This window comes from Chelonoidis abingdonii, chromosome 7 (assembly GCF_003597395.2).
Source record: "Chelonoidis abingdonii isolate Lonesome George chromosome 7, CheloAbing_2.0, whole genome shotgun sequence".
Taxonomy (NCBI): Eukaryota; Metazoa; Chordata; order Testudines; family Testudinidae; genus Chelonoidis; species Chelonoidis abingdonii.
This window is the reverse complement of record NC_133775.1, coordinates 2889808-2908414: the sequence shown is the minus strand read 5'-3', so window position 1 is coordinate 2908414 and position 18607 is coordinate 2889808. Positions and strand designations below refer to the sequence as shown.

Genomic DNA, 18607 nt, shown 5'->3' with positions numbered 1-18607 from the left:
ACTGGAAAACCACTGGGAGCATTTTCCCTTTGCACCCAGCTCGAAGGAGCTGAAGGAGCCGGCCTCAGCTGTATTTCGGGAAATGTCTTGCAAGCAGCTAGGACGTAAGAGAGCTTGTGTGCTGGCTCTGGGCACACTCGAAGCTCTGCAAGACAGGTCTGGCTCAATGGGCCCCCCCATTAATGCCTCAAATGCTGTGCACACAGAGACCTCACCCCCACTATCTTCATGTGGGCAACAAATCAGAGCCCGTTAACCAGGGAAGGTAGCAGCTAACGGAGCGATTTTAAAATACATATTTATTCAAATAGCTTGAATAAAGATGAACTGTGTTTGCTCCATAGGTGTTATTGTTTCCTGGGCACAGAGATACTACAATGATGGGTTCAAAAAAGAAAGAAAGAAGCATTGTCGCTTTTTAAAGTAACATTGTATCCTTGTTCATAACCTTTTATCCCAGGCAAATATCCCTGTGCCTCACACAGCAAACGGTGCTTTCGGAAAGCTACGTCACCTTTTTTGTCCAGTGTCCCATGTACATCCCTGTAACTAAAGGCACCTGATGAGCAGCCCCTACAAGGTGTTAAGAGCTTCTTATGATCAGCTGTTTCATGGTAAAGCTAAAGAGTCTACATGTAAATCTCTGAGCCTACAGCCCAGCCCTTTGAATAAGAAATCCAGCAAGTCTCCTGTTGAATTATCCCAAAAGGCTGAGGCCACTTACACTGAAATAATATGACTGAAGCACAATTAGCAAGACTCCACATTAAACCAAACCAAACCACATGAGACACAATGTAGCCCTTAGATCAGGGCAGTGTCTGAGTGCTTGATATTACCAGGATGCCAGGGCACAGAGAGACCTGATGGACACAGCTGGTTACAGTGTGGCTCCAGAGCCATCAAAAGCCAATGCACACCTAGTGAGAGCGTCTCTATGCCCAAGAGCTAAATACAGCAAAACAAAGGATGGGGGGGGGGGGAAGTGACCCATTTTAGCTTAAATTTCCCCCCAAAATTCAGGTTGAGACAGACACCCAGCATGGGAAATTTCACCCCATGTGATTTGTTTGGAAAGTGATAAGCAATTAAAAAGAAGGGTGTTATAATGGAAAGTGTTGGGCATCCTTAATTATAGGCGTGTCATGACCAGCTCCACCTATAATATTCACCCAGACACACAATTCATATATGTACATTGGGGCATGTTTATGTACAAGGAGTCACCACATCAATGGGCTGGCTGCACATGGAACAAACTGATCGTCATGCTGATGGCCCAGTGCCCAGCTCACTCCATCAGGAACCATGTGGACACGAGTGTGGTGGAGGCTGGGATATTCAGCGAATGGCACATGGTGAGGGTGTGCTGTAATGTGCCCCACACTGTCCGGTGACCCCAGATTCACAAATGGCAATCAAAGAGTGGGCTGCTGTTCACCCCTTTCCCTACACCACTTCCTTCCGCGCCCTCCTGGGGCCACTCGCTCCAGGTCCATCACACTAGGTGCGCTCTCTTCACGTGGGAGGATGGGGAGTGTAATGCTTCCCTTGGGTGAGCGCTCGCAGCTCCCATTGACGTCAGCAGGCGCAGGAGGCTGCATGCAGGGGATGGGATTGTGGGAATCTGGACCTTACGGAGATGCTTTTGATTCCTCAAACAACCCCCACCTCCTGGATAGGAGTTGGAGATGCAGCTCAGGCTGCTCCGAGAGACACTCAGATCGGCTTCGGGATATTACTGCCTGCTGAAATTTCACAATAGACCTGATTGCTGCTTCCTGGCTACTCCAGAGCTGGTGTCAATAAATACAGAACTGTAGGCAAGACATACAGGGGCAGGGCCCAATCCATGAATTCTGCACAGGCTCAGTGGGGCTGGGGCATAAATACGTGCCGTGCATATAGCTCTCACGTGGCACTGTTCTTATTTATTATTTCTATTGTGCGAATGCCTAGAAACCCAATCGAGGATTGGGTCCCCATGAGGCTGGGTGCTGCACAAAGATAAAAGGAACAGAGGGCCCCTCCCCTAAAGAGTGTCTGGGACTGGTTCTACACCCAAATCCTATTTGTCACAACTGGCCTTTGGCTCCTTGGAATGGGGATTTCCCACAGGTAAGCTCCCACTTCATCTCTCTGCAGAGGGAGAGCAGGAATTTTCAGGCACTGAAGGAGTTAATCCCAGAACGCTGAGGCTTGTAGTTTTGTTTACTTTCAATTTATACCCTTCGCTTAAAGAGGGGAAAAAAAGAAAAGGCGAGGGGGGAGCCAGGGGACATATTCTAAGAGGGAGCACCGAAAACGTGTTAAACACTTCAAAATCTCATACATTCAATCGGCCTCTGGCAAGACATCTGCCTAATGTTAGTGCTTAAATATCCTTCTCCATTTTACATGCATTCAAGTCTCATTTGAGCGAAATGAAACGGTATTATTAAAGGGAGATTTCGCACAAATGGCCTGAATTTGACATGTCAGGTTCAATGAGGCTGTTACATATGTAACGCCGAGAAGGGCTCCGAGGCTGCTGGCTCTAGAAACAGCGCCAGTGGCTCAGAAATGAAATTTGCATGCAGCCCTCTCCCTCTCTCCCTCCCTCCCTCAAAAGGCTCAGCTGGGGCTGGCGGGGCAGGTCTCAGGCCCAGCCACTTTAAGCGGGGGTTGGACCCAGATCCAATGGACCCATCTCAGCTCAAACCCACTCAACGTTTCAAGAGGCTTCTGGTAAATTCTACTTCACTACGTGCTCTGTTTCAATGACTGGCCCCAATGTTGTTTCTCTCTCCCCTGGTCTCTTCTCAACGCAGGTGACTGCAGTCACAGCTGGTTGCCAGCCCCTTGGGATGGCATCTTCTGCCTGCCCTGGCCATACAGGCTCAGTCATGCCCCTCCTTGCCTGAGATTGGCTTTTTTTCTGCAAGCCTCCAGCCCTGAGCGCTCTGCCAGTCTGCGGGAGCGTGGCTGGCAGCCCTTGAAAAGCCGCTGCCGACATCACCACTGGCTATGAGACAGGAAGCTACGGAAGATGCTGGGGCTGCTGCGCCGCAGAGCAGCTACCCCTGTGGTACATTTATGAGCACTTTGTCCAGCCTGCTTCCCAAAGGTCCCAGAGGACGGGGCTCCCCGCCGTCCCTGTGGAGATGGTTCCACAGCCCAAACCATCTGGCCTGCAAGGAGCCTTTTTCTGCAGTTCAGCCTGCACGCCATCCCGTCCCTCCTGTGCACAGCCTGGGAATGCCTCCTCTTTCCACTGCTTCCCACGCGCCCTCCAGGATGTCACTAACTTCCTGGTGAGAAGGTGCCTAACCTCAAACCCAGCGTGCCAGGCAAGGTCACCCCACACCCAACGGTCTGCTCCACCGGACCAGACTGCTGCTCCTTGCAGCCCAGTATCCCACCTCCGGCCCGGGCGCTTGCTGAGCCTGGGGGACAATGCCTGCGGAGTGGGCCTGAGGGGATCCGCCTTGCCTCACCGCAAGCGCTGGCCATCTGTTTTTGTTGCTGCAAAATGGTTCCGGTTTATTAAAACGTCACCACACAAACCATGACTGGCCGTGTTCTCTGTTAAAAGCCGAGCCCCCCCCACAAAGCAACCCCTCGGCACGGTTCTCCCCGTCAGCCTGCTAAGTAACAGCTGCGCAGCTATTTCCATAACGACTCGGCACTGGCAGGGGCGGGCTGGGCTCCTGCCCCAATCCCCATCATCGGATTAGTTGAGATCATCCTGAGTTTCTCGCTCCGCTCGGTGATGTGTTTCAGAGCGGCACCAGTGTTAGTCTGTACCAGCAAAAAACCGAGGAGTCCTTGTGGCACCTTACAGACTAACACATTTATTTGGGCATAAGCTTTCGTGGGCCAGCCACGTGCCACGAGGACGCCTGGTTTTTTTTCTTGGTGATGTGTTGTTCTCTTGCTCCCGGCTCTTCCTGTGGCCAGGCCTCCAGGGCAGGGAGCAGAAGAGGGGCCACTCGGATTGCTACAGCCAATCGGCCCTGCGTGGCTGGGAGACGTTCCAGGTAAGGAGCCACATTTGTGTTCTGCTCCCAACCCTGGCAGGAGTTTTGGTGGCTCCCTCCGCGGCACGGGCGTCCGCGGTCAGGAGGCGGGGAGAGAGCAGCAGGGCGATGAGCGGCTTTGTTGCAGATTAGCCTCTCTTGCCTGAATCCATAGAGTAGATTGACTGTTATCTGTCATGGCACGGTGGGAGTCGTTATTTAATAATTAATAAAGACCTCTGATTCTTCTTCAGCGTGCGCGGGGCCGACCAGCCGGCCGGGGAAGAGAGGGCGAGCCACAGAGAGCTGGCTGCTCTTTAACTGCCGCTCGCGTTTAAAGGAATAATGCCATTCTTTTTCATTTGTCAGCTGGCCCACAATGGCCCTTGTCACGCTATATGATTTAGGGTTTCCTTTCCTTTCCCATTAAACGCCACCTTCCCATCACCACCGTGCACCGACCAGAGGCTGCTCAGCAGTTTCAGTTTCACTCTGATATTGGCCCAGCTTCCTTGATGGGCTGCTCTGACCACTAATTGCTTCTGTTCATTTAAACCTGTTCACTAATTTCCAGTGGCCCTTTATTAAGTTGGATGCAACCCAAATTACACCATAAATTATGCACACAAGGGGACTGGTGTCGCATGGGATAAATGGATTGGCTGTTCGCTCCCCCCCTCCCCCACTGTCTCTCTTTTAACGAGCCATGGATCTGCATCCCACCTGGGTGATGAATCTGGGAGGTCTCTATCCAGCCCACATTCAGGAGGTCTCTGCTGAAGTCCCCTCCATTCCCCCTTCCTCTGCAGCCAATCACAGTCATTGCTTGGCTGGAAAATATCCCAGACCGAGCTGAGACTGAAGTGGGCTCTCTCCAAACCTCAGCGGTGGTCTGACCAGGTGCTATGGGGCAATTAATCTGAGCCACTCCCCCGCTGCCACCAATTCCCTTCCCTATCCCTCGGTGAAGTAACTTAGCTTCCAGGCGGCAGTTTGATTCTTTTTCTCACCTTTTAATAACCGGGGAATTCATTAATAATTGAAACAAACCCGCTCTTTTCCAAGGCTGCTGAGTTTTATTAAGGCAGGGGCAGGGATCTGCCAACCCTTGGCTACAGTCATTCTCTAAATAACTGCTAGCAGTTAAACTGCAATTAATATTTTTTTTAAGTAGGGGACTTTGCTGTGCTGGGGAAAGCAGCAGGCAGTGGGAGCTGAAAGGCAGCCCAGGGCAGCAGGCTCTATGCTAAATACCTGCTGCCTTGGTTGGGGGTGGGTTGGTTTTGCCTCCTTGAGCTCCAAACCTGCTGAAGCAAAGTACCAGGGATGCCTCAAGTTGACAGCTCTAAGTACCTGCTTGCCCGAAAGCTCGCATCGCAGTGGGAAGCAGCATGTCCCTGGGTTTTAGTGGGGCTGGAGGAACATAAGAGCGCCATACTGGATCAGACCAAAGGCCCATCTAGCCCAGTATCCTGTCTGCTGACAGCGGTCAGTGCCAGATGCCCCAGAGGGAATGAACAGAGCAGGGAATCATCAAGTGATCCAGCCCTGTCACCCATTCCCAGATCCTGCAAACAGAGGCTAGACACCATCCCTGCCCATCTTGGCTAGTAGCCATCGATGGACCTATCCATTAGTTTACGTCTAAGGACTGCTTCTGAATCCAATTGCAATGAACATCAGGGAGACATTACCTGGTGGAGTGTATTTAATGGCCACAGGAAGCAGGATGAAGGGCTAAGGACTGGGCGAAGGAGGGTCTCAGCCCTTCTCCTCCCCCTGCAAGAAGGTGGGTGAAGACCAACTCTGAGCTCCAGAAGTGCAGTGAGCGTTACTGGGGACTCAGCGGGTAAACGCACGGGCCCTTTGTTCTCTGGATGCCTGGGTTTTATAGTGGGCACTGCGCTCCACTCCCAGGGAAGCTCCCAGTCAAGCCAATGGAGAGATTCCTCCTGACTTCGACAGGGGCTGGATCAGGCCCTGGGCTCCCACATGAAAATGAGTTTGCTGGTTTTAGCCCAGTCCCCTGGGCGCTTCATGCCCACAACGCCCCCTCCCCACACCTCATTCACTATCACTGGCAAGGCCTGCTTGGAAAGTGCCCACGGCTGGCTGGCCCTGGGAAGGCGCCTGCTCCCACACCTGGATTTTAAGCTCTGGCCAATTGGCTGCTCTGGCGGAGAGAGGATGGAAAAACAGGGCAGCCCCTTACCTGACATTCAGCTGAGTGAGTTTCTCCAGCTCCTGCTCCATGTGCTCCTGCAGCTCGCCGGGGCGCAGAAGGACCTGGCAGATGGGGCAGATCGGGGCCTGGCTGTCATACAAGGTTGCTTTCTTCTTGCCTGTAGGGAGAGGAGTGGAGACAGCATTAACCCTCGTGCCTGCGTAAGCCCAGTCTTGGTTGACACTGACATTACCCCAGCCATGTTTCTCTGCTGGCCCAAGGCAGGTTTAGGCACGGTAGCACATGGAGCCGAGACAGACCCCAGGACAGATGCTCACAGGGAGGTGGTGGGCGCCCTGCCCAGCCCCACGGCACAGCAACCCCGAAGGGAGCAGAAAGGAAAGGTGCAGCTTTGCCACTTGGCTTCTATTGAAGCTCCAAGCTTTTCCCATGGACCTGTTGTTCCTGTGGAGCTGCCAGCCCTCACAGCTGGGTTAGGCACAGCCTCCAGGTCCTATTCCCTCGTATGACTGAGATGGGGTGTTTGGGGACAGGGCTGGGTGGGAAATTGCTAGTGTGAGTGACACGCTGCCACTTGAGGCTGGCTGAATTTCAGCGTGACGATCTGAACACGACTAATAGAATATGGGCGAATGGAACAAGCTATCCCATAGCGTATTTTCTAACGAATTTCACTCCCTGGCAGCAGTCACAGAGAGAGCACCAACGCCCCTCCAGATTAAAGGCTCTTCGGCCAGGCACGTTGTACACATCAGCTCCAGTGGGAGGCAGCAGGTTCTAGTTCCTTGTACCCCTCCATCGGGCTCTGTCTGTATCTCTTTGCACAGGACCTCGCACTCCGGGCTCCTAACTAACATTCCTGGTTCTGCCACTGCTTCCCTGGGTGGCCTAGGGCAGGACCTTTTCCCCACTCTGTGCCTCAGTCTCCCCAGCTACAAAACATGGAACGACGCTATTGCTCTGCCACTTGGAGATGGATGGCCGATAAAGCGCTAATTATTGTTTTTAAGCCTGATGGCCCCTGTGTGAGGTGGGCCAGGATAATTATCCCCGTGCACAGAGAGGGGAATTCCCCCAGCCCACGCAGTGAGGCAGTGGCAGAGCGGCCGACAATCCAGGGCCCTGTTCTCCTCCTCCCACCCCACTCAGGGATGAGTCAGTCCCACTGAAGGCCATGGGAATTCCTCATTTCCTGTGGTGAGAGGAGAGGAACCCCCAGAGCTCCTGGCTTGTTCCAGCTCCGGACTAAGAGCACACGCCTCTCCCTCCTGCCCGGACCCACACGGCCAGTAACAGGACGTATAAAAGGAGGGCTCAGTGCCATGTGGGAGCCTGGTGGGGACTCTGCACCGTGGCCACAGCCACACGCCTCATCTGGCTTCCTGACAGCAGCTCCACTCAGGCTGCTCCCCAGCGCTCCAGGATGACGGCTGGCAGCCCACTCGAAAGGTCAGGGGCCAGATCCTGGCTTTGCTGGCTGAAGTTCACAGAGTCACACCAGGGATCGATTCGATCTCATGTGGTTCGTCTCCCCATAGGCTGATGTTATTAGGGGACCGATCCTGAGAGGTGCTGAGTGTCTCTGACTTCCCTGGGAGTTGAGGGCGCTTAGAACCCTGCAGGATCAGCCTGGGGAGAGCTCAGAAAAACTCCTGTGGCTCACCCCAGGCCTGAGAACGCTGCCTTTCTATTTTCACTGCACAACCAGATTCCTCTGTTTAAGTCCCTGTTCCTAAGCCAATTTCCTCCAGCTCAGAAACTTTATTGCCCCTCCGTTAGGAATATACAGCGCCTATTTAACATAAAATAAAACTCTAAAGCAAACAATGAAGCTACAATAAAGGAGAAACACCCCCCAGCCTCCAAATCCCTGTTTCCCAGCTGTATTAGCACCTGTGATCATAAGGGGGCGTGCCGAGTCCAGATCTGAGTGCTCCTGCAAGGGGAAGCATGCTTTATGGCTGCCCGTTGTCATCTAATGTGAACACTCCTGCTGGATTATTTATTAATGTGTTAGACATGGATCAGATTGGTGCAATCCAAGCAAGAGGCAGTATGCACAATGAAGCAGTCTGCGCTGGCTACAAGGGGCTGCATGCTATGTGGCCTTCCAATCACAAGCCCAAAGGTGCCATTTTATGGCTCCTGAGAACGCTGGAGCCCAGCTCAGTGAATCCCCGTTAAAGGAAGAGACCTTCTCAAAGGATGAAATGTTGGTGCCAGCAGCTTTCCGGGGTGCCCGCCGCTCACCATATAAACAGCCCGTGCACACATTTAACGAGAGGCAAGATCTGAAATAAGTGTGTGACTAACCTTGGCTCCTCCTTGCCTTCCAAGGACACAAGTAGCCAGTGATGGTCCTTCTGTGGGCCTTGCAAAGCACTTTAGGCAAAGCCATTAAATAGCTCCCAGCCCCCTGTGGAAATGGCGACAGTGAGAGGGAAGGCACTTGCCCAAGGTCAGAGCCAGAGATTGGAACAACACCATGAATCGACTCTCTTTACAGCCCCTCCTGCTCTAACCACTAGCTCAAAGCCAGGCAGGGAGCTCAGGAGTCCTGATGCGCAGCCCCCTCTAGCCATGAGACACAATTTCTGCCTCCAGCCCAGAACTGACCCCCAGGGTTCTGACCCCTCTCTCACGCCTTCCTGCTCCATCCACTGGACCCCACTTCCCTCCCGGCAGATTTGCAGACATGCAGCTTTGCTATCCTGGGTGTCTCCCCCACTCCCTGACACAAGCTCTCTCCTCAGTCTCTCGTGTTTAAATAATACCCTGAAACCAAACCAGAGAGAAAGAGCCAGCGCATTGACCCCAGCGGGAAAGGCCGGCATTTGAGCAATTCCAGCTTCCTGTTGGAGCCTTTCCACTTTTGTGTGGCGGGGGCTTGAAATAGCCCAGGAGGGACCCCCCACCGCCTGCTATTTATAACATTAGCCCCAGCAACAAAACAATGGCGTTGTCTGAGTCTCCCTCCCAAAATAAACAGGCCGTCTTTGAGCGGACGGGAAATCCTGCTGGGTCCCCGCTGGGTAAACACGCTGCCCTCCTGGATCCCCTCCCCACCCGCCTGCATTGGGCGTGGACCCTCTGAGACCGAGACTGCCTGCGACGCAGAACAGCAGCGGCTGCGCCGGGTTGGGCAGGCTCCCTTTCCTGCCATCGCCTCTAGCGGCGCTCTGGAGCCACCGTCTCCAGCCGTGCTCTCAGGGCCGAGCCTGGGGCCTTAGGACGAAGGAGGGAAACTCCCCGGGCCATGCTTTGCTACCCCCAACCGAATGGCCTGTTTCACCCGCTCTGTGCCAGCACACTGGCTGCACGTGGGGGACATGTGGACACTGCCCTGCAATCAGCTCCCAGGGACTGCGTGTCTGGAAGGCAGCTACGGGTGAAATTGGCTCCGTTTCCCTGGCACAGAGCAGAGCTGTAGGCTGCAGGATCCTTCCTCAAACGCTGGGGGCTATGAAATGGAACCCGCCTGGCCTCCAAGGGGCCACGTGGCTTCCCCACTGCCAGGAGTCCGGCCTCCTCTTCCAGGGCCTGAGCCAAGCGCCACCGCCATTAACGGAAAGACTCTCACCGACTTTGCTGGGCGCTGGATTGCGCCCGGCATCCCCAAGCCCAGCTCCCTGTCCAGGGTCCAGCAGCCCCCTCAGGCCAGGCCAGCAGGAGGAATGAGCAGTGCTCCCCTTAGCTGCCAGCTGCACTCACTGTATTGTAACAAATCTGTGCCAGCCAAGCACGGGACAGCTGCCCTACTCGGACTGTGGTGGGGACAGCGGGGCAAGAGCTCCCACCCGAACAGGTGCCTTTCACAGGAGCTGTCGGGGGGCATCCTCCGTCAGGGTTCAGCAGCGCGGGGCCTGTGACACACAGCTGCGCGGAGGCGTTACTGATTGCTGCGCTGGTGCTTCATGGCAGAGAGGGAAAGACACGGTACTGCTGAGAGGAACTGCCAGTCTCACTATGAGCAGCAGGGAGGGGACCCGTTCTGACTCCTACGCACAGCTCCCGGGCCTGCAGGACTAACGGTAAATAGGGAACGCTCCTGAGGCCACAGATGTGTTGTCTGTGCACAGGGCCAACTGAGAACACACCCCGGACCGTATTACCTGGCCTCAGGGACCAGCCAGACTCCCACCCTTTGATCTCTTCTGTCGTCTGGGGATGACACCCAGGCATTGTGCAATGCTGGAGAAGGGTGCAGTGAACCCTGAGTGCAACAGCAAAGGAGGCAGAGACATCCTCAGCTTGGCATCGGCCCAATCCATAGGCAGAAGCTGGCAGGGCACTCACCACCACGAAGGAGTGAGTCCAGCTCCGGGATCTCGAGCAGGTCACTGACCCAGCCCACGCCACTGAAAAGCAGAAGCCACCTCTGAACTGAGCTAGGGTGGTAAATCTACTCCACTGGGTACCTGTGACAGACGCTGCCCAGAGTTCCTAGCCTGGGTCAGACCTGCCTGCCATGCGGACACAGTCGGTGCCCCCAGCTCCGCTCTCCGTACCTTTGCCAAGCCGGCTCCTGGGAGACTCTGAACGGCTCTTTTCAGGGTCTGTTTTTGGCAGCTGTGTTTTTGTTTCCCTTGCCGCTCTCTCTCCCCCCGTCGGTCCCTTGTAATGCTGTCGGGCTCTGCTCCAGTGTTTACCTTCCTCGACTCCGCTGCATTTCCCCCTCGCTGGCTAGTGCCAGAGAGATGAAAAGGCAGAGCCTGGGCGCTCCCGCTGTTTGCAGGGGCTCTGAGGCTCTGAGGAAATGTTTAACTGTAAGTGTTGAAACTGAATATTTCCTGCCCTGAAGGCAGAGTTCTTGATACACAAATGAACCCCTGCGCTGTGGAATTTTTCCACCAGACCCAGGCGGCTACTGAATTAATAGTAACGCACCCACCTCTCCCTTCTGGAGACTGGGCGCTAGATCCTTGTCTTGTTACATCAATGCAAATCCAGAGCAACTTCACTGATCTCCAGGTTACGACCCCAGATTGACACCAGCGTGACTGACAGCAGGATCGGGTCCCTGGGCTCTGAATGTAGCTTAGCTATCCGTGAAATGAGTCTGGCAGTCGCAGCTCAGTCCCTGACGAGCTCTGTTGTTAGAAAACAGACACACATGCAGCCTGTGCCCACCTATTACATCTGAAATAGCAGAGAGGGTTGTGAGTCAGGATTGAGGGGCATCGGCAGAGCTGTATGGTGGTGGTGGCGGTGGGGGGATCAGGGTTGGGATACTGGGGGTTGTAGGTCGGGATTGAGGGGCACCGACGGAGCTGTTGTGGGGGGAGGGGTTGAGGGCTGGGTACCAGCGGGCTGCGGATTGGGATTGAGGGGCATCGGCAGAGCTGTTGTGGGGGGAGGGGATCAGGGTTGGGATACCAGGGGGCTGCGGATTGAGATTGAGGGGCATCGGCAGAGCTTGGGGCGGGGGGGGGGGGTGGGAGGAGCCCAGGGCTGGAATACTAGGGGGTTGCGGGTCAGGAGTGAGGAGCATCAACACACCTGTGTAAGTATGTTGCTGAAGTGACTCTAAAAAGAACCAGCAAGAGAAACGCAAAGGCCGCAACTCCTCCTCTCGGAGACTTTGGGCAGTGAAGCTCTCAGCCTCCTTCAGCTCCCTCTGAGCTGTAAATTGCCCCCGAACGCCAAGTGAAGGTTCCTCCGCTCAGCTTTACAAAAAGGCGAGATCCCAGCGAATGCCACGGACCATACTGGAGGGTAACGGGGGTCAGATGGCTCCCCAGTAGCTCATATAAGGCAGCTAAGAGCCATGGCTGAATTCCCACTGGCCCTTTTCGTTGCCCATGGTGAAGGATGAGCTGGGTTCCTGGGGCAGCGTTATTACCAGAGCCCAAAGAGCAGGAGTAACAACTGGGATTGCACCAGACTCGGGAGCTCAGAGCTAGGTCGGATCAGCACCAGCTCTCGCAGACAGCTAAAAACACAAGGCAGCCACCATCCCTCACATGTCATGATGGGAACCAGCAACCTCGTGAAGTTCTGGAGCACCTCCTGGGTCACAGAGCGCTTTGCAAGGGTGGGTCAGTGTCACTATCCCCGCTGCACAGATGGAGAAACCGAGGCATGCAGCGGTGAAATGAATCCCACAGTGAGGCAATGACTGACCCCCAGCCTCCTGCTCCAAGCACCAGATCTCACTCTCTCCTTGATCTGGAAATAGAACCCAGGAGTCCTGACTCCCAGCCTTTCCCCCCACTGCTCTAGCCACTAAACCACACCCCCCAGGGCCAGGAATCCTGAATATTATAAATGTCCATATCTTATAAATGGACAACTAGAGCCCCTCAGCTCCTGGAGCCACAGGCAGATCAGATCTCCCAAAGCTCCAGCTGGAGGGGAGAAGAGATGTGGCTGCTGTGGCACTACAGAAAACCCTGCACTAGCTGAGATGCACAGAGAAGAGTTACAGACCCCACTAATCCCCTAGGAACTCTGCTATTTCTATGGTACTCTATGTGGGAGCAGCTCAGATCCCGCCGTGATGGCCAACAGCACAACAGCACAAAACCCTAAAATAGAAAGATCAGCAAAAGGAGAGCTGGGAACAGCCCCATTAGGAAGAGTTGGGAGAACACTGCAAATGATGCCCTAGAAACATTGGCTAGATCCTCACATCAGTTTGCTCTGGCTGCGGACTCTGCCCCCTTTTGTGTCTGCAAATGCTGGTAGGTCACGTGTTATTAACACCGGCACCAAGGAAAGTCAACTTCAAATTCGCCCTCCCCCAGTGCATGCAGAAAGCAAAGTCGGGTATGTGTTTTCTGTGAGCGTTAGACCAGAACGACCATCGTCCAGTCACCAAACAGAAATGATTCCATGGGACTTACGGAACAAGTCAGCCGCTGCGTAAGAGAAATTCACATTCAACTTTGAATCAACAAAGTTGAGAAGAATCACGGTGCAGTTCATTCCGGGAACTCAGCAAGATGCAAAATAAGTTGTTTGTAATTGGATTATTTGTTTGGAATTAGCACCCACTCATAAAGCCCCTGCCGCAGCCAATGCGTCTCTCTGGGTCTCCCTGGCTAGGAGTGTAAGTGGGGGCCCATGTGCTACGTTCAGGTGGGCAGGGCAGCGAGGAGGGAAAGCAGGGTCCTTTGCTACAGGCTATTTTCTAGTGTTTCGCCCATTCTACTTTGAAGTGTCCCAACAATGGGGCTCCGACCCCCTCCCCAGAGATCGTCCCACCAGGATGGCTTTCCTTGTGCTCAGCTGCTTTTCTCCCGTCTTTGTCTCATCCCACTGAAACGTCTTAATGATCAGCAAACTCCTTCCCCCCATTTTATTGTTGTAGCCCAAGTCATGTTCCAGGCGTGTGAGTGCAACTGAGACCACTCTTCCATTTCCTTGTCTTATTTTCTCCTTTTTTTTTTTAAAATGCCTCTATCACTTAAAATCAAACCAAATCATTTGACCTGAAACGTCCCTGAACAAAAACAACCCCATGCTGGGACCCGAGGCCCAACAGTTTATGCTGCGCCTGTCGGGCTGCACTGAAACCAGGTGGGTGGGAAGGGTCACGCTGACACAGCCTCCCTGGGGCTGTCACCGCTGCAAGCGCCAATGATACACCCCCCACGCACGCCTACACACGTTTCCACAGCAATTCGTTTCTGGTCTGTGATGGGCCTGCTGTTATTTGTGTCCTGATAGCAGGTATCTTGCGTGACAGGCCTCCTTTCCTTCCAGCTCACAAAACAATCATTCAAAGCAAGCCCCATATTAGCTCTGAAGCAGCCAAACGCTCGCTCTCCTCCCCGTGAACTGGGCAATGCCGTCTCTGGCAAACAGCTCGGCAGTGACAGTAAGTGGTGGGGAAGGGGCTGTGGTGGGCTGATGGGTGGAGGAGAAGCACATAGCGATTAGAGGGGAGACGGTTTATGTGTCAGTGCAGAGTATCTGCAAACAGGCACAAAGATGTGGGGATGCAGAAACTATTTGGTAATAAAGTGACAGAACATGAATAATGTTGATCTTTGCCTTCCATATTTATTCTCTAATCAGCATACCCCTGTCTGTGGATTTGGATCATACCAGGCTATTTACTGTCCTGCTTTAGGGACGGGGCACTGCCTCCGTGGGGTTTCCAGTGCTTCCCCTAGGGCCCGAGTCTGGGTGATGGTGAACGTTCATGGCATCCGCTGGCTTCAGCACATCGCAGGATCAGGATGCTCAGCTCTAAGTCAGTTTCAGAGCACTGCCTTATGAATCTGAAAACCCGGGGCTCTGCAACCTCCAAGCTACCTCTCAGACCCGGGCAGGCGAAGGAAACGTGGCTCCACCCCCTGCTCCATCTTGTCCCCTGGCCTCAACCCCTGCTCCGCTTCTTCCCCCAGCCCCACCCCCAGCTCCACCTGTTCTCCAGATCCCACCTCCAGCTCCACCTGTTCTCCAGACCCCACCCCCAGCTCCACCTGTTCTCCAGACCCCACCTCCAGCTCTGTCTGTTCTCCAGACCCCACCCTCAGCTCCACCTGTTCTCCAGACCCCACCTCCAGCTCCGTCTGTTCTCCAGACCCACCTCCAGCTCCGCCTGTTCTCCAGACCCCATCCCCTGCTCCACCTGTTCCCATGGCCCTACCCCCTGCTCCGCCTCTTCCCCAGGCCCCACCCTCTGCTCTGCTTCTTCCTCCAGCCCCACCTCCAGCTCCACCTGTTCCCCAGATCCTATCCCCTGCTCTGCCTCTTCCCCTGGCCCATCCCCTGCTCCACCTCTTCCCCTGGCGCCTCCTGCTCCACCTCTTCCCCTGGCCCCACTCTCAGCTCCGTCTGTTCTCCAGACCCCATCCCCTGCTCCACCTGTTCCCATGGCCCCACCCTCTGCTCTGCTTCTTCCCCCAGCCCCACCTCCAGCTCCACCTGTTCCCCCGATCCTATCCCCTGCTCCGCCTCTTCCCCTGGCCCCACCTCCTGCTCCTCCTCTTCCCCTGGCCCCACCCTCTGCTCCGCCTCTTCCCTAAACCCCACCCCCTTCTCTGCCTCTTCCCTTGAGGCCCCACCCCTGCTAGCTCCTCTCCTTTCTCCCTCGTCGCTCACTCCTATCCCCCTCCTTCCTCCTCACTGCATCTTCTCCACCTTCTCCCACCCCTCAGCTGGGTTCCCTCTGCTCTAGGGCTGGGATGGCAGCTGCAGCCAGATGCGGAGTCTGCTGCTTGCCTACAGGGGGAGGCAGCCCAGGCTGACCCGGTGCCTCACCCCACGCGCGGTAACCACACTTCTCGTGCCCAGTCAGTACGTCTGCCAGGTCCCCTTTCTGACCAGACTTTCCAGTTGTGAACCGGACACCTGGCAACCCTCCCCTGAGACCAGCTGCCTCTTCTCCTGGTCCCCAGACAGTCTGTGCGCTGGGCTCCATTGGGTTCAGAGCCCTCTGAGGTTCATCCCAGCCAACGGGCACAGCCCGGCAAGGCAGCAACACCAAAGGGGCGGTTTCAATGACCATCGACATTGGTGGATGCTGGATCAGGAGCAGAAAGATCAAGGGCCTGATTCTCCACAGCCTTGTGCCATCACAAACACACATGCAAAGTGCCACCTGCTTTGCACTGGGGTAAGTGAATGCACCCAGTGCAAGTCAAAGGAGAACCATCCCCCACTGGCCAGACCTGATCTCAGCTAGATTGGCAGCAGATAACTCCAGATTAACACCCATCTAACAGCTCAGAATCTAGCCCTGCGAGCATGCACATTCCGACCTCAACTATCCAAACGCCAGGCACTCAGCAAGTACATTCAGATCCTCCTCCGGGGGGTCTCCATGTGACTAACACACCCTGCCGTGGATAACTGAGGCTGAACTGCACATTAATTCTGGGGAACTGGGAGAGTTGGTTTTGATTTACAAAATCTTTGGCCGAGTCACTTGTTAGTATTAACTATTTCATTACCGGAGCAGTGAGAAGGCCTCAGCAGAAACTGTCTTGACTATGAAGGTAGAAGACAGCAAGGGTGGGTGAAAGGAGGCATTCTTTCCCTTGTACAGATGGGGGAATTGAGGCCCAGAGAAATTAAATGATTTGCCTAAAGTCCCACAGAGCTGAACACTTAATCCAGGTCTCCTGAGGCCCAGTGCAGTGCTGCAACCATAACCCTATCCTCCCTTTGTAGCTCATCTCGCTACGGCTCTGAATTCTCGAGACAACATCCTGAGACAGGAGGGCTATGGAGGGCTCCAATGGGGAGAAGATTGCTAAAGTACTGATTTTATTACTGCACTACTTTGGTTCCATCTTCCTGTACTTCACAGGTGGGTTCCCACGCAGCTGCTGCTCTGGATAAATGGGGTCATTTAACTGGAAGGCCCCGATACTTAGCTGGGGTAAACCGAATTAGCACCAGATGAGGAACTGGTCCAAAGTGACTATATGTGATGACTATAAATCATAATAATGCTTGGTACTTCTATAGAGTGATCTGAGGAACACAGGAACTGCCCAAGCGGATCAGACCCCAGGTCCAGCTAGGTGTCCAGTACCAGATGCTGCAGAGGAAGGCACAAGAAACCCCCAGGTGGGGAAGAGAACCCAAAGCCCCTGTGCTCAATCTGCAGAGAGCACAGCTGCCCATCGCAGGAGAGAGGAAGATGGATTGCGCTGGGCAATAATTTAAGAAACGGAGTGAGTCTGTACATCCAATCACTTTACAAATCAGGGAAAAGGGAGAGGGGAGAGTGGGGAGGGGGAGTGAAAAGGCCGCGCAGGGAAATGCATCACAATTACTGTCTGAGCTCTAATGAGGAGCCTGTCACGAGGCTGTCATCCTGCGGAAAGCCACCTACTCAGAAAGATTCAATAAAAAAGTAGCAGAGAGATAAAAAAGAGATATATTTCAGCCCTTGCTAATATTCTTTTCATTTGTCCCAGCACAAAATAAGATACTGCACTTAACTGGCTCGGTTAAAATGAAAAGGGGGGGCCCACGTTGATCAATACCACTAAAAGCCGGGCGACACGGTGATGGAGTGCAATTTTTTTGTCTGTGCTGAAGCAGAGCAGAAAGGCCCGGGCGGTGTAATTTATGATTCGCACGCACGCCGGCTAACTAGAGGCTGACAAGACTATGAATTCTCGATAAGAGGAACGCAGGCCTTGGAAAGAAAAGAGAGGAGGAAAGGGAGAGTGTGGCAGGGATGGGAAGGAGAAGGGAGAAAAAGTCCGCTAGCACTGGGACAGACTGCCGCCCCATCTCACCAGAGCTGCTCTGATACTTGGCACACAGAGCATCTTAGCACCGGAGCGAATCAGCAGCACGTCCCCTGGATTTACAGGCAAGAAAGAGAAATGTTAAGAAGAAACTTGGAGCCTGTCCTAGTTTCCCCTGGTTATTGGCTTGTCCAGCTTTTCCCCTGCCAGACCCCTGAGGCCAGACTGTGTTGTGTGGGTGGCACCCTCGGTGCCGTGTTCTGTCAATGGCCGGCAGCGAACTCCCCGTGGGCAGGTGAACTCTCCACTGGTGTAAATCTGGAGGAGGCGCCTCTTGCCTGTAGCTGACTTCTCTCCTCCTCTGCACTGAGCAGAGCTCAGACACTAGGGAAAATGGAGCCCCCCGCCGTCTTCTCTAACTAGCTGCCTCAGCACCAAAATATTTACACACCCCGAGCAGAGTCTTGGCTCCACTGAAGTCAGTGGAGCTCTGCTATGAATGTCAGTGGGGCTAGGATCTCATGTCCAGATGGGCTTGCCAGGAGAAATGGGGGAACTGGTTTCTCAGTGAAGTTAGAAACGTTGGATTCCTCCCCCAACCCGGCTTGCCAGGTGTATTGTGCTCACAGAGAGCCTCTGATTCTATTCCGCTTGACCGCAGCCCGTCTGGCTAGGACACATGGGGAGTGCCTCGCTGAGTCAGGGCTTGGTTGTCGAGTTCAGGCTGGAGATCTTTAGCAGGGCAAAATACAGGAGAGTCCAGGGCAATAATTAAAGCCAACATCTGGGGTGCTGAGTACCCATATGCTGGGTGTCTCAGGGGGGCAGGAATGGGATGTGGATCCTTCCACCTCTAGGGCTGCCGTTTCCAGCCTGGCTCCAGAACATCGGTGACTAAAAGTTGTTGCTGTCGGAAGCCGTTTTCTTGGCCCCATGTGAAGCAAGCTGGGGCTCAGGCAACTTCCCAGGGGACAGGTGTCCTTGCTGGCAGTTCCCCCCATGAGGCTAAGGATTAATGCCACCTGTCTTCCTTCACATTCCAGCTGGGGTAGGTAGAGGCAAGCAGAGGCAGCTGCAACTATCACTTGAAGGTGGGAATTTTAGTCTCCAGGGATGTCAGCCAGGCAACCGTCACCAGCCGGCTTGTTTTTTGATTCTGAAGAGCCACAGGCCACAGAAGAACCTTCACTCATTACCAAGGTTACTTCTATGACCTCGTCTGCCACACCATTGAACAATGGCACCTGCAGAACCAGCTGGGGGTT

The 18607-nt window shown here is 54.2% G+C and overlaps 1 protein-coding gene across 3 annotated transcripts in view; it reads right to left on the bottom strand.

Annotated features, from left to right (window-relative positions):
• Window positions 1-18607, bottom strand: part of RNF220 (ring finger protein 220) — a 338401-nt gene that overhangs the window by 120343 nt on the left and 199451 nt on the right. For all 3 annotated transcript variants that reach the window (XM_075067568.1, XM_032765616.2, XM_032765614.2), the window contains exon 3: window positions 6211-6340. In XM_075067568.1, coding sequence (XP_074923669.1) covers window positions 6211-6340 — 130 coding nt within the window. The remainder of the gene's footprint in view (window positions 1-6210; window positions 6341-18607) is intronic.